Here is a 15713-nt window from a genome sequence, read left to right on the forward strand (position 1 = left end):
AGTGTTTGACATAATTAAAAATAAGTTAAAACAAATTTAAAATGACTTAAAAAGTTAAAAACCTAAAGTAACTATATTTTTTTTTTACTTAAAAGCATTTTCAGTCAATCCATTCAAGCTCTTAGTCTAATATATTTAAGAGTTTGCTTTGTAGATGATACATATCTTGATATTTTCCTTAACGTACGGATGTGGGACTTAATAAAGACCATAAAAGGAAACCAAATACCCCTAATCCCATCGAAGTGGGGTTGGGGGTATGCTCATGATCGTACATCTGGAGAGTGTACAATATAAAATGGGAGGTCCAACATTGAAAATAATAAATTGGAATTTGTATGACTCTGATATTATGATTAAAAAATAAATATTAGACATAACTCAATCCCAAAAACTTGTTTAGAAGGGGAAGTTTACTCAAAATTAGGAGTGTACATGACCGGGTTGGTTCGGATTTTTCAAATATCAAACCAAACCATTTGTGTCAGATTTTTAAATCTATAAACCAAATCAAACCAATAAAACTCTGGTTTTTCAACCTCAGTTTTTTTTTGGTTTTTTTCGGTTTCTTTCGGATTTTTGAGTTTTTCCGGTAAAGTATTAATACAAACATATAATTTACTTGTACTTCAAATATTTCTTTAGTTCTACCAAAATACAACTATCTAAGGTGTTTCTTAAGAAAATAACACAAAATATGATATGAGTAATGACACTAAAATATCCAACAAAAAAATAATAATAATGAAATCGCGTAAAACAAATATTGCAAATTAACAAGTCATAATGAAAATGATCATAATTTAAAAGTACTAAATCATGCTAAAATAAGTTTAATAAGTATTAGTTACATGACTAAATATTAAAGGAAATTAAAATTAGATTATGTATTTGAATTGTCTAAACCAATGTAAAATCAAAGAACAAATATTCAATATTATTGTCATTCTTAGTGTTGAATTGATTTTCTTTTTGCATTAGTATTTATTTGATTTTGATTTAAGCTTTATTATAATTATCAACATCTGTGGACTATAATCTTTATTGAACCATTCAGAATTCTAAGTTTCAAACTTGAAATAATATATTAAAAGATAAAAACTATGAAAAAGTATAAGAAATATTTAAAAATTATATCAAAGTAAATATTTTGTGTATAAAATAATTTTTTTAAATTATATATATAATGTCGGGTTGGTTTGGTCTCGGGTTGTTTTTTTTAGTTAAAACCAAACCAACCCAAATATAGTCGATTTTTTTTTTCAATACCAAACCAAGTCAATCCAATCACTAGTCGAGTTTTTTTCTCGGTTTGTGATTTGGTTCGGTTTTCGATTCGATTTGTACACCCCTACTCAAAATCATATAAGGGGGTCAAGGACCTCTAATACCCCCGATGTAAGATTCCAACAAAGTCTATATACAAGTTCAGTTATATACTCCGTAACTTTTGTTCAAATAATATATTAATATTAAGAACTTCATCAAATATATATATATATATATATACTAAATTTAAAAACCAGTTATGAAAACTTAAAATTATTATACAAATTCTGAACCCATAAATTTAAAATGTTGGCGGTACCTCTGAACCCATTAAATCAAGAGATCAAATAGGACGTGATATATAATTTCAAACTTGAGCCCCTTATGTCCTAACAAAAATGAATTCAATAATTAAAGTTTATGAGTTTTTACAAGAACTTCAAGTTGATAATATAAATCTACAATATATATATATATATATATATATATATATATATATATATCCAACCTTCTAGATCTGCGACCGCAATAATACCCTAAATATGTGTCTATCCATTGTGAATTTGGTTGTATTATGCGCAGTAGAAGACGTATATATCCAAGTTTGCAAACGTTTTTCATATAAACTTATCCAACTAATCTAAAGATAGATAACATAATTGATGCGTGTCTAATTTTGCCAAATTCTTTATATGCGCTAAACCTATTTACGTAATGAGCGCTTTATAATTATATGGAGAAACTTACTGAAATATGAGCCAAAAAGGTCTAACAATCTATCGTAAATTCAGGTGTTCAATTGAAGTAGACAAAGTTATAATTCGAACATCTACATCAAATTTACTAAAAAAATTTAAAGGAAAATTTATAATTGAACTAATCAATTCTACCACTCATTAAATAATTGCAAAAAATAATAATTTAAGCTTAAAAAATGAAAATTTATTCGTAACCACAATTTGTTCAAGAAGATAATTATAAAACTGCAAGGTATTAAAAATTTGTATCTTACTAAAAACAATGTGTTAGGAGATAATAACTACTTTCTTAAAGAACATGAATTAAAAAAACCAAAGAATTCTATGCATATCCAAAATTGTTCGGCTAAATCTGATATGAGCCCAGAGGCGGAATCATGTGGAAAGGTCGGGTATATGGGTATCCGTTAACTTTTAAAAGTTATGTATATTATGTATTAAGTGTGGTAAAATCAAATTTAACTCGTTCAAACCATCCAACCCGTTTTGATCCAAGCAATTTGAGTTGAGTTGAATCTTGACCCGATTAATGTCTTAACTCATTGTAACCCACTCAAATTTAATCTGACCCGCTCAATTACTACCCTTACTCTAAACTCTGAAGACAATCATATATTTTAAAAGCATGCTCTAGCCCTTGGAGCTCGGGCACGTGATCTGAGTTGGAGTCCTGACTATATTATTCTTTATGTCATTTAATTTATATATTAGTACTATATCAATTTTATGAATATTTACACAAACTTTTAGATGAGATTAGGAAGAGTGTTTCCCCCTTTCCAATTCTTATAAGTAGTAATGTAATTGCCTTTTTTGAGATGAATATTATAAAAGCTTATGTTTAATTTTTTAAAATTATGTTTTGAACAATATTTGCTATTGATGAGTAGTTTGGCCTATTTTTGTTTAATAAGCACTCAAAAGGGTATAAATTAAAAATCTACTTATTATAGTTTCACGACAAAAATAAATCAAGGAAACTTCTTCTTCTTTTTTGCTAATAAGGATATTCATATAAAGTATTGTATTATTTTTGGACAAAAAAGGATTATTATATATTGAAAGAATTCTAGTTTTTTTTTTTAAATGCAATTACATCATATTAAACAACCCTCTCTACCTCCTAAGGTAAGGTCTTGTATAATTAGTGTTCCTTAGAAAAAAAGATTACTTTGAGTTTAAATTCAACGATAAGGAATTTATTATTGAAACAAGTTTATATATGAATACCTATCCTTCTTGTGCTCTACTTTGCTTTGCTAATTTACAAGGTAAGGATCCATGTCAAATTCCCCATTACTCCAAGATGGATTTACATTTTAAAAAGAAAAAAGAAAAAAAATGGCAAACATAAAAAAATACGACCATATATTAAACACGGATAACAAACAAAAGCATACATTATTAATTAATTTATATGTTGGAGTTCGGTATTGTTTAATTTCTAGTATTAATTTCTAGGAACAAAGCACAAAGGTTCTTTCTTATGCATAGCAAGTCCGGGCAAAACATTTGTTTCAATGTCTTCTCTTTTCATTCCACAAGGTAACTCCCAATCAAAATCGTAAAGAAGATTGGAAAGTACAAGTTCCACAATTGCCACACCGAGTGCCATACCCGGGCACCTTCTTTCTGTCTGCTCTAAATAGAATCAACTTAAAATTTTAGCCCTTAAAATCAATATTACAATTCCGGAAGTTTGAGTGATCATGCTAATGCTAAAGTGGTCCACCGCTTCAGAGAAGCAAATCAGGTAGCGGATCAACAAGCAAAATATTGCGCTACTAAGGGAAAATTAATCTGCCATTATAACTAACATCCAAAACTTACCAAGGGACGCCAAAGGTCACTTTATTGGAAGTTGCCTTTTGGGATGAACATAGAAAATATCGACACTGACATTTTTCCTGGAATTACTACCATAAGAAAATGCTCTTTGCCTTGTCCCTAAAAGTTAATTCTTAGCTAATAAACAATATTATGTGTAACATCCTTTGGAAATAGAAGAGAGAATTATTGAAATAACTACTCCATTACAAGTTTATAGCGAAAAATGAAAGACATAAAGCCATACGACCATATTAAACATGGATAACTAAGGAAAGCATATAACTAATAATTAATTTAAACATTGGAGTTTGGTCTTGTTTAATTTCTAGAGATAATTTCGAGGAACAAGGCACAAAGGTTTTTTCTTATGCATAGCAAGTCCAAGCAAAACATCAGTATCAATGTCTTCTATCTTCATTCCATGAGGCAACTCCCAATCAAAAGCGTAAAGAAGATTGGAAAGTGCAAGTTCCACAGTTGTCACACCAAGTGTTATAGCCGGACACCCTCTTCTTCCTGCTCCAAATGGAATTAACTCAAAATTTTGGCCCTTAAAATCAATATCACTATTCATGAACCTCTCAGGTATAAATTCTTCTGGATTTTCCCATATTTCAGGATCCCTTGCAATAGCCCAAAAATTAACATGAACTATCGTTTTTTCCACTCCTTTTGGCTTTAGGAAGAAGGAAACTTAGAATGATGATGATAACAAGGGCTACAAAGAGTGGAAATAACATCATGTGTTTTTTGGAAAAGTCTTCTATATCTTGTATTAAGATTTTCCACAATTTCTTTCATTTATAGTACTCCCTCGCTTGATTTAGAGGACGAAAGAAATAAATTTTTATCTATAATTATTTTAAATAAATTTTACATAAAAATACTATAAGTAACAGTAAAAGAAGGTGGAACTTTGGATCAATGGCTATGATAATAATTTAAATCATGATGAAAATACTTATTTAGGAAATAGACAAATAGAAAAAAATTTGTAATTTAAAGGAAGAAAAAGAGATTGCATTTATTTATAAGTGATAGAAAGGGATAAACATCAAGTACACACTTCTGATATTTTGGGAAGTAGTTTGATCCTAATTTCATAGTATGATCATTTAGTTTAAAATTCTAAACTTTGTTTTTTTCTTTTTTGTATGGTGATTTTCATGAAAGTTACACAGGAAAGTTCACAAGCCACAATATTTAAAGCTTGAAAAAATGACTGTTTGTCCTTTATCAATTTTTTCCACATTGTCTAGATAAATGTCTCACCTATAATTATAATTACATAGAATTAGACAAAGGAATTTGATAACGGAATTTCGAAGCTTTAATTTACGTCTAAATTTTTGTATTCATTCATTGTCTAAAAAAAAGAATTCTAAATTAAATTTTGTATCGAAATAAGAGAGTTGTCAGGTATTAACTGCCCTGAATTTCTTATCATAAATGGATTTTCCTTTGCTTAAAAGAAAAACACAAAGTCTTCATATTTGGCTAGTCCTTTTCTAGTAGGAAAAAATTTATGACTCTATAAATACAGGAACATTCATTCTAACACAATAGCATTCATAATGTAGTCCTAAAGCCTTTGAAAGTATTGTCTAGGGGTGAGAATTTGTGGGACATAAGTGATACGTTATCACTTGTATGAACCTCTTTATATTACGCGTGAATGGGTTAGGTTATTTCTCTTTAAATTTTGTACTTTCATATTAATATAGTAGATTGCTCATCTCCTCTTTGGACATAAGTCGATTCATCGAACCATGTTAAAGATTTGTGTCTTGTGGTATATTTCTAGTTTATATTCTTACTCATGGTGTTTCGAGGTTTGCTTTGGTAGCTTATGCATGACACTTAATTATTTCGGTCCAAACAAAAGTAAAGTAAAAAACTTTATAAGGGATAACACAAGTTGAATCGGTAAGTATGCTTTTTGGCAAAAAGAGACACTGGTTTTTGCACGTATTGCACTTGGTGTTGCAACAATAGAGTTTATAATATACATTTGATTGCAACAATAGAGGTTATAGATTTCATTATTACTATTGCACTGGACAGGAATCGAGAATCCCCTTGTTAATTTAATTCCTAGAGAATTAGTAAATTAACTACCAAATTTCCGCGACATCCTTTGAAACTAGAAGGGAGATTTTATTGAAACAACAACTCCATTACAAGTTTATAACGAAAAATGACAGACAGAAAACCATACGACCATATTATTAAACATGGATATCTAATTTAATTCTAGTGATAATTTCTAGGAACAAGGCATAAAGGTTCTTTTTTATGCATTGTAAGTCCAGGCAAAACATCAGTGTCAATGTCTTCTTTTTTCATTCCACAAGGCAACTCCCAATCAAAAGCGTAAAGAAGATTGGAAAGTACAAGTTCCACAGTTGCCACACCGAGTGCCATAGCCGGGCACCCTCTTCTGCCTGCTCCAAATGGAATCAGCTCAAAATTTTGCCCCTTAATATCAATATCACTAATTCAGAAACCTCTCAGATATAAATTCTTCTAGATTTTCCCATATTTCAGGATCCCTTGCAATAGCCCAAACATTAACATGAACTATAGTTTTTGGTTTAATTTTTTTTTTTTTTTCTTTGAATCAAAGACCACATGGGTCAAGAATTTTATTAAACTAAGAGAAAATATATACAAAATCATGTGGGTTGCCTAAGTGAACCGCCCACCAAAGTTTTTGGTTTAATTTCATATCCTTCTAGTATGGAATTTTGCATTCTCGAATTTCAGCTTGAACTTTCTTCATGGCATTTGGTTTAGATATCAAGGCTGTCATTGCCCAAACTACTGCAGCTGCGCTCGTGTCCGTTCCACCAACTAGCATATTCTACAAGAGGAAGTGTGAGGATAAAATTAAATGCAACATTTCATATTAATTGAAATTTTTTTCCAATCATATCAGAAAATGTTATAACATGTGTAATATTACAAGTTTAAAAAGGCACTTCTTGATATTTGACCAACAAAGTTTCTTTATATTATGATTGTGTCACAAACATGACTAAGGAAAAAACTTAGTTGTATGACAGAGTGTTAATACCAAGTCAATAAATATATATATAACAATACAAAAGACTTGCTTATATACAACTTTCAACATCTAACTAATGATTAATTGATATGAATTTTCACTTTAATTTCTTAATTCATTCGTAAGGTTAACTGTTTAGCTAGGTGTAAGCAGTTGGCTAGAGCAAATATATAAAATAGACATAAAGAGAATAGTTCATTAGTCATTACCATGATAATAGCCTTTATGTTTTCCAAAGTAAGATCGATTGGAGTTGATTTCTCTTTCTTCAATCGAAGGAAAAGATCAATAATATCTCCTTCCATTGATTTTGGCATATTGGGATTGAGATGTTGCTCAATGAGTCCTTCATAAAACTCATCCAAATCCTTAAAATTCTTCTCAAGTTTATTTATTTTTTCGGAGAGTTTATCAATCTATCCTAAGAGGGGAAAATAGTCAGAGACAAAAAAGCCTGCCAACATTTCCTCCGTCACTTTTAAAAGTTCATTAAATCTCCTCCCATTTCCTCCGTCAATTTTAAAAGTTCATTAAATTTCCTCCCTTCGGGTGTTTCTTCATCATACCTAACACCAAAAGCAATTCTACAAATAATTGTAGTTGTAAGTGAAATCACTATATTGCTCAAATTTGTAATTTGTGAAGTGGCGGCTTGCTGGGATATTTTCTTGTTCATTCTTGATACTTCATCTTCCCGAATTGGACTAAAATATTGCACTTTCTTGAGACTAAATAAGTGAACAACACATATTTTTCGAAGTTCTCTCCAATAGTCATTGTAAGGCGACAAGCCAATATCTTGACCATTGTAAGACAATTTTTGCTGGCCAAGAAGTGAAGGTCGACTACAAAATGCTAAATCTTGTATTTGTGTTACCTCTTTTGCTAGATTTGCTGAAGAAACTACAACCATAGTAGAAGAACCAAGTTTTAATGAGAATATTTTTCCATATTTTCTGGAAAGTTTCCAAAAGTAGAGATGAGGGGTTAAACTATCATATTGATGCAAATTTCCAATGAATGGCAACCCTAAAGGGCCTGGTGGTAGAATGCATTTTCCATTCCTTTTGGCTTTAGGAATAAGAAAAGTGAGAATAATGATGATAACAAGGGCTACAAAGAGTGGAAAGAACATCACGTGTTTTTTTTTTTTTTTTTGGAAAAAGTCACTTGTTTTCTATATCTTGTACTTAATTTTCTACGATTTCTTTCATTTATAGTACTCTTTCTGTTTTAATTTGTTTGGTTTGACTTCGTAATACGAGATCAAACAAACTATTGTTCAGTGTGAATTCGAACATAAAATCTTTATTTTTTAAAAATTACATAAAAATTCTACAAGTCACAATATTTTTTTTAAAGTAAATTTACCACTTGATAGTGTCTAGCAGCCTTTTATTAAACATAAAAAATATCAAGGACAAGTACAAACAAGGGGGGCTAGGCCTTACCTTACTAATCCTAATGAAGTACCTAACTTCTGCTACCTAACAAACATGAAGAAAATAAGAGTTAGAGAGAACTAAGTATTTTCTGATCACCACAGAATTTGTAATACACTCCATGATAATAGTACAAATGAGAATGCATGTAAAAATATGTCAATCAAGAACAAAATAATATATTATTTAACTATTCAAATAGTAACTAAAACAAAGAATAACAGTAAACGAAGCTGGGACTTTGGATCAAGGGATGTGATAATATTTTTAAAATGAAAATAGAGGGAAATTTGTCATTTAAAGCTGGATAAAAATGACAATGCATTTATAAGTAATAGACTATACTTTTGATATTTTAGGAGGTAGTTTGATTCTTTAATATTCATGAAAGTGACACAGGAAAATTCACAGGCCACAATCATTAAAGCCTGAAAATGATTTTTCCTCCTCTATCAATCAATTTGTTTCCATATTATCTAGATATTTATCTCACCAATGATTTCATAGCATTAGTTAGACAAAGGCAATTTGACAACTGAATAAATAATTGATATTGTTTCCTATTAGAAGTGGAAGGAATTGATAAACTCAAAAATATCAAAGCTTTAGTTTGGGTCCAAAAAATTGGGTTAATACATGGTCAAGGAAAAGAAATTCAAAATTAAATTAGGAAGAAGGGGTAAAGGTTACAATATATTGGAATCTCATATCAATCGGAATGAGGGAGGAAAGTAAGAAACTTTATAACGAATAACATAAGTTCATATGGTACGTACAGTTTTTGGGCAATGTGGATAATACGTGATTTTCAATTGGGCTATGACAAATATAATATTAATAGAACATTCCCTATGAATGATATTACCTTAGTTAGGTAGTAGGACAAACCTCACCTACAATTTTCTGAAGAAGGAGTATAGTCGTAAGGCGTGTTTTGCCAAAACAAACAATATATGTCGCGTGTGCTTGAGCTGTGACAATAAAGGCAATAATGTTCTCCATAGGTATTGCAACAGTATTAGAGCTTATGCTTCTATATGCATTTGATTGGAAATTAACTTTTGTGATAAATATAACAGACATTTTACTTGAAATTATTACGCATAAGAAAAATGCTCTTCTTTTCATTTTTCCGCGATTCTTTTGGAACTAGAAGAGAGATTTTATTGAAACAACTACTCCATTACAAGTTTATAACAAAAAGTGACAGACATAAAACCATACGACCATATTAAACATGGATAACTAACAAAGTTATACATACATATTTAACTAATTTAAACACTGGAGTTTGGTCTTGTTCAATTTCTAGTGATAATTTCTAGGAACAAGGCACAACGGTTTTTTCTTATGTGGTATGATTCCAGGCAAAACATCAGTGTCTATGTCTTCTATTTTCATCCCACGAGGCAACTCCCAATCAAAAGTGTAAAGAAGATTGGAAAGTACAAGTTCCACATTTGCCACACCAAGTGCTGTACCTGGGCACCCTCTTCTACCTGCTCCAAATGGAATCAACTCAAAATCTTGTCCCTTAAAATCAATATCATTATTGAAGAACCTCTCAGGTATAAATTCTTCTGGATTTTTCCATATTTCAGGATCCCTTCCAATTGCCCAAGCATTAACATAAACTATAGTTTTTGGTTTAATTTCATATCCTTCGAGTATGGAAATTTGCATCGTCTCTCTTGCTACTAATAATGGAACTGCTGGATACAATCTAAATGTCTCTTTTATCACTGCTTTAAAATATGGAAGATTTTGGACATTATCTTCATTGACTTAGGACTTTTCCCCAACCGATTCTCTAATTTCTGCTTGAACTTTCTTCATGGCATTCGGGTTTGCTATCAAGGCCGTCATTGCCCAAATTATTGTAGCTGCGCTAGTGTCCGTTCCAGCAACAAGCATATTCTACTAGAGAAAATGGGAGGATCAAAACTTAGCCACAAACTATATTTTCATGTATTCAAAACTTTATATTTCTCATTTGATCTATATTAAAATATTTTTCAAATCAAGTATCATAAAATGTTATGATATGTGTAATGCCACAAATTTAAAGGCATTTTTTAATATTTGATAAAAATCTTTCTTTGTATTATAATCATGCCACAAACATAGCCATGGAAAAAACTTAGCCACATGAAACAATATTAACACCAAGCCAATGAAAGGTTAACTGTTTAGCTAGGTGTAAGCAGTCGATGTAAGCAAGTAATTTATCAGTACCGTCATATAAAATAGATACAAATGGAGTAGTTCGTTACCATGATTATACCCTTTATGTTGTCCAATGTAAGATCGATTGGAGTTGATTTCTCTTTCGTCAATTGTAGCAGAAGATCAATAATATCCCCTTCCATGGATTTTGGCCTATTGGGATTGAAATGTTGCTCAATGAGTCCTTCATAAAACTCATCCAAATCCTTAAAATTCTTCTCGAGTTTATTTATTTTTCCGGAGAGTTTATCAATCCATCCTAAGAGAGGAAAATAATCAGAGACAAAAAAGCCTGCCAACATTTCTTCAGTCACTTTTAAAAGTTCATTAAAATTCTTCCTTTCGTGTGTTTCTTCATCATACCTAATACCAAAAGCGACTCTACAAATAATTGTAGTCGTTAGTGAAATCAATATACTACTCAAATTAGTAATTCGGGAAGTTACAGCTTGTTGAGATATTTCCTTGATCATTCTTGATACTTCATCTTCACGAATTGGAATAAAAGATTGTACTTTTTTTAGACTAAATAAATGACCAACACATATTTTTCGAAGCTCTTTCCAGTGGTCATTGTAAGGTGACGTGGCAATATCTTGATTATTGTAAGATAATTTTTGCTGGCCCAAAATAGAAGGTCTACTGCAAAATGCTAAATCTTGTGTTTTCATTACTTCTTTTGCTAATTTTGCTGAAGAAACTACAATTATTGGAGTAGAACCAAGTTTCAATAAGAATATATTTCCATATTTCTTAGAAAGTTTCCAAAAATAGATATGAGGGGTTAAACCATCAAACTGATGCAAATTTCCAATGAATGGTAACCTTAAAGGACCCGGTGGCAGGATGTTTTTTTCATTCTTTTTTACTTTTGGAAGAAGAAAACTGAGAATAATGATGATAACAAGGGCTACAAAGAATGGAAAGAACATATTGTTTTTTTATTTTTGGCAATATTAAAATTTTGTACTGCAAAGTCACTTGATGTCTTGTATTAAAATTTTATGCTGTTTCTTTCATTTATACTAATTAACAAGTAAGGGCTTTTTTGGCACGAAGGATAATGGTTTTTCATGGAAAATACTATACTTCTCATATTTTGTCTTCTTGTATTATTTCATTATTATTATTGAGATGGATACAAAAAAGATTTATGAATTATTTTTTTTAATAATCTCAAATTAAATTTACATAAATTCATAAATGACACTCTACTATATATAGCAAGATCCACCCCCATCTATCACTTAATCATCTTTACACAACTTGTTAATTTCCCTCTCAAATCTCTGAAAATCACTTAATTTTTTTCAATTGCAACAAGAAATCTCCAAAACATTAATTCAAAATTGATACCTACCTGGCATATATATATAAGTCATGAAAATGAGTTTTATAGCATGTGTCAATATAGACAATGGGGACCAGTGGTAAATGCAGCTAGCCAACGGGTTCATCCGAATCTAGTTATAATTTGTACAAGGCATATTTTAATATGTAAAAATTCACTATAATAAAATAGTAAATTTAAATTCATCATTTTTAAAGTCAAATATCTATAAGAGATCAATTTACTGAGAAATATTTTGTGTGCTTGAGCTGGGATAATAAAGGCAATGGTCTCTGCAGACAATGCACTTGGTGTTGCAATTGTGGAGTGTATACTTCTATAGAGTCTAGAGCCAAAAGGGTAAAAAAAATTGACCAAAAATTACAAAAGGAAAACAAAAATAAGTTTGAAATCAAAAGGGCAACATTTAAACGATAGGTTGGAAATCGTTTAAATTAGGGTAGCAAGGCACGGGCACCTATGCGCCTTAGAAGGCGCAAGCAGACAAAGCAAGTCTGTCTGCGCCTTGTAAGGCCATAGGCCCCACGCCTTTGTCCTTACATGATTTTTTTTAAAAAAAAAACTCTTTTTACATGCATTTTTTATATTTTTAGTTGACCATTAGGATAGAAGAGGTTTGGTTTTTGTCCTTCTCCTATGAATTTTTTTGCTATTTTAGAATATACGAGGTAAGGATTAATGCCAACCTTTTTCCTTAAAACCTCCTTCCCACCATGGCTCCATGAGGGTTTATAAAAGTCTTAAGGATAAGAATTTTATTTTTTTTAAATATATAATATTGTTTTGCACAAAGTTAATTATTAGTGAAAGGAAGATGTTTACCACTTATTAATTAAGTGATTAATAGGCGAACTCAAAATTTAAAATTTATGAATTATTTTTTTAATAATCTTCAAGTTAAATTCATGTAAATTTATATACAACGCTCTAGTTATAACTAGTTAGATCCACCCCCACCTATCAGTTAATCAACTTTTACACAACTTGTTAATTTCTACATGTACTTAATTACCATGATGTAAATTGATACCTACATGGCATATAAGTCGTGAAAATGAATTTTATAACATGTGTTAGTATAGACAATGAGGATCAATGGCAGATGCAACTAGCCCTCATTCGAATCCAGTTTTTTTTTGTGAGGCATATCTTAATATGTGAAAATTCACTAAAATTAAAATATTAAATTTGTACTTCTAATTTTTAAATTTAATTTTTAAAAAAAAATTAAAATCAAATTCATCAAGTTTAATTTTGAATCCACAGTCGTATCAAGAGATAAGAGGATTATTGATTCTGATTATTAATGCATCTTGTAATTGCTACACGACATGTTTCACAAACTAAAGGGTCGTTTGGATGGTTTAAATAGAACTCTTAAAATATGGTTCTTTGATTGCTGCTTTTATTTTATTTATAAATAATACCTTATTATGTTGGATGGAAATTTATATAATTGAACATATGAAATAACAAAGAAAAAAATATTTGTGAAAATGTTTTCCCCTCTTCAACTACTCCATTACAAGTTTAAAACGAAAAATAACAGTCATAAAACCATATGACCATATTAAACATGGATAACTAGCGAAATCATACATACATATTTAAATAATTTAAACATTGGAGTTTGATCTTGTTTAATTTCTAGAGATAATTTTGAGGAACAAGGCACAAAGGTTTTTTCTTATGCATAGTAAGTCCTGGCAGAACATTAGTGTCAATGTCTTCTCTTTTCATTCCACAAGGCAACTCCCAATCAAAAGCGTAAAGGAGATTAGAAAGTACAAGTTCCACATTTGCCACACCGAGTGCCATAGCTGGGCACCCTCTTCTGCCTGCTCCAAATGGAATCAACTCAAAATTTTGGCCCTTAAAATCAATATAATCAATATCACTATTCAGAAACCTCTCAGGTATAAATTCTTCTGGATTTTCCCATATTTCAGGATCTCTTGCAATTGCCCAAGCGTTAACATAAATTATAGTTTTTGGTTTAATTTCATATCCTTCTAGTATGGAATTTTTCATTGTCTCTCTTGGTACTAACAATGGAGCCGGTGGATACAATCTAAGTGTCTCTTTTATCACTGCTTTGAAATATGGAAGAGTTTGGACATCATCCTCATTCACTATGGACTTTTTCCCAACTGATTCTCTAATTTCTGCTTGAACTTTCTTCATGGCATTTGGGTTCGCTATCAAGGCTGTCATTGCCCAAATTATTGTAGCTGCACTAGTGTTCGTTCCACCAACTAGCATATTCTACAAGATAAATTAAGAGGATAAAAACATTGCCACAAAATATATCTTCATGTATTCGAAAACTTTGAATTTCTCATTTTATCTTTATTCAAATATTTTTCTAATCAAGCTATAACATGTGTAATGCCACAAACTTAAAATCATCTTTTTAATATTTGACAAAAATCTTTCTTTATATTATGATCGTGACCATGAAAAATACTTAGCAACATGATCGAGTATTAACACCAAACCAATGAAAGATTAATTGTTTAGGTAGGTGTAAGCAACTGACATGCATGTATTTACCAGCACCACCATATATAAAATGGAGTAGTTCATTACCATAATGATAGCCTTTATGTTGTCCAAAGTAAGATCGATTGGAGTTGACTTCTCTTTCTTCAATTGGAGTAAAAGATCAATAATATCTCCTTCTTCCATGGATTTTGGCCTATTGGGACTAAGATGCTGCTCAATGAGTCCTTCATAAAACTCATCCAAATCCTTAAAATTCTTCTCAAGTATATTTATTTTTTTGGAGAGATTATCGATCCATCCTAAGAGAGGGAAAAAATCAGAGACAAAAAAGCTTACCAACATTTCTTCAGTCACTTTTAAAAGTTCATTACAATTCCTCCTTTCATGTGTTTCTTCATCATACCTAATACCAAAAGCAACTCTACAAATAATTGTAGTCGTTAGTGAAATCAATATACTACTCAAATTGGTAATTCGGGAAGTGACAGCTTGTTGAGATATTTCCTTGATCATTCTTGATACTTCATCTTCACGAATTGGGATAAAAGATTGTACTCTTTTTGGACTAAATAAATGACCAACACATATTTTTCTAAGTTCTTTCCAATTGTCATTGTAAGGTGACGCGGCAATATCTTGAGCATTGTAAGAATATTTTTGCTGGCAGAGAGTAGAAGGTCTACTACAAAATGCTAAATCTTGTGTTTTCATTACTTCTTTTGCTAATTTTGCTGAAGAAATTACAACTACTGGAGTAGAACCAAATTTCAATGAGAATATTTTCCCATATTTCTTGGAAAGTTTCCAAAAATAGAGATGAGGGGTTAAACCATCAAATTGATGCAAATTTCCAATAAATGGCAACCCTAAAGGTCCTGGTGGTAGAATGTTATTTCCATTCCTTTTGGCTTTAGCAAGAAGGAAACTGAGAATAATGAAGATAACAAGGGCTAAAAAGAGTGGAAACAACATTTGTTTCTTTATGGCAAAGTCACTTGAAATGTCTTGTAATTTTCTATTGTTTCTTTTATTTATAATTAAAAAGTAAGGGTGTGTTTGGTACAAAAGAAAATATTTTTTTATGGTAAATGCATTTTTGAAACCTGTTTTTGGAGTTTTGTATATAATTTTGACAAATACTATGAGAGGTGGAGGTGAAGGGAGTATCGGTGTGGGGTGATGAGGTGTGTTGAGGTGGCAGATGACATAATCACTGTGGAATTTCACTAGTGAAATATGTTCTTCCTACTTTCACTAAGAAAGTT

The 15713-nt window shown here is 30.7% G+C and overlaps 1 protein-coding gene and 2 pseudogenes across 1 annotated transcript; all 3 read right to left on the bottom strand.

Moving 5' to 3' along the window:
• Positions 1-4182: 4182 nt before the first annotated feature.
• Positions 4183-8059, bottom strand: LOC125817325 (6,7,8-trihydroxycoumarin synthase-like; annotated as a pseudogene).
• Positions 8060-9674: 1615 nt separating this feature from the next.
• Positions 9675-11524, bottom strand: LOC125817323 (6,7,8-trihydroxycoumarin synthase-like; annotated as a pseudogene).
• Positions 11525-13539: 2015 nt separating this feature from the next.
• Positions 13540-15420, bottom strand: LOC125817314 (6,7,8-trihydroxycoumarin synthase-like). Its single transcript, XM_049496847.1, has 2 exons — positions 14533-15420; positions 13540-14208 (listed from the first exon to the last, which is right to left on the bottom strand). The coding sequence occupies exons 1-2, from the start codon at positions 15418-15420 to the stop codon at positions 13591-13593; spliced, it is 1506 nt and encodes a 501-aa protein (XP_049352804.1). The 3' UTR covers positions 13540-13590.
• Between the last annotated feature and the right edge of the window lie 293 nt (positions 15421-15713).

The sequence above is a fragment of the Solanum verrucosum genome, unplaced genomic scaffold (genome assembly GCF_900185275.1).
Source record: "Solanum verrucosum unplaced genomic scaffold, falcon-dt-bn FXZP01000712.1, whole genome shotgun sequence".
Lineage (NCBI taxonomy): Eukaryota > Viridiplantae > Streptophyta > Magnoliopsida > Solanales > Solanaceae > Solanum > Solanum verrucosum.

Excerpts from the sequence above, each read along its gene's own strand:
- LOC125817314 (XM_049496847.1), bottom strand. The coding sequence starts at position 15,420 with ATGTTGTTTCCACTCTTTTTAGCCCTTGTTATCTTCATTATTCTCAGT. Across the intron at positions 14,209-14,532 it reads ACATAAAGGCTATCATTATG|AATATGCTAGTTGGTGGAAC; the intron begins GTAATGAACTAC and ends TTTATCTTGTAG.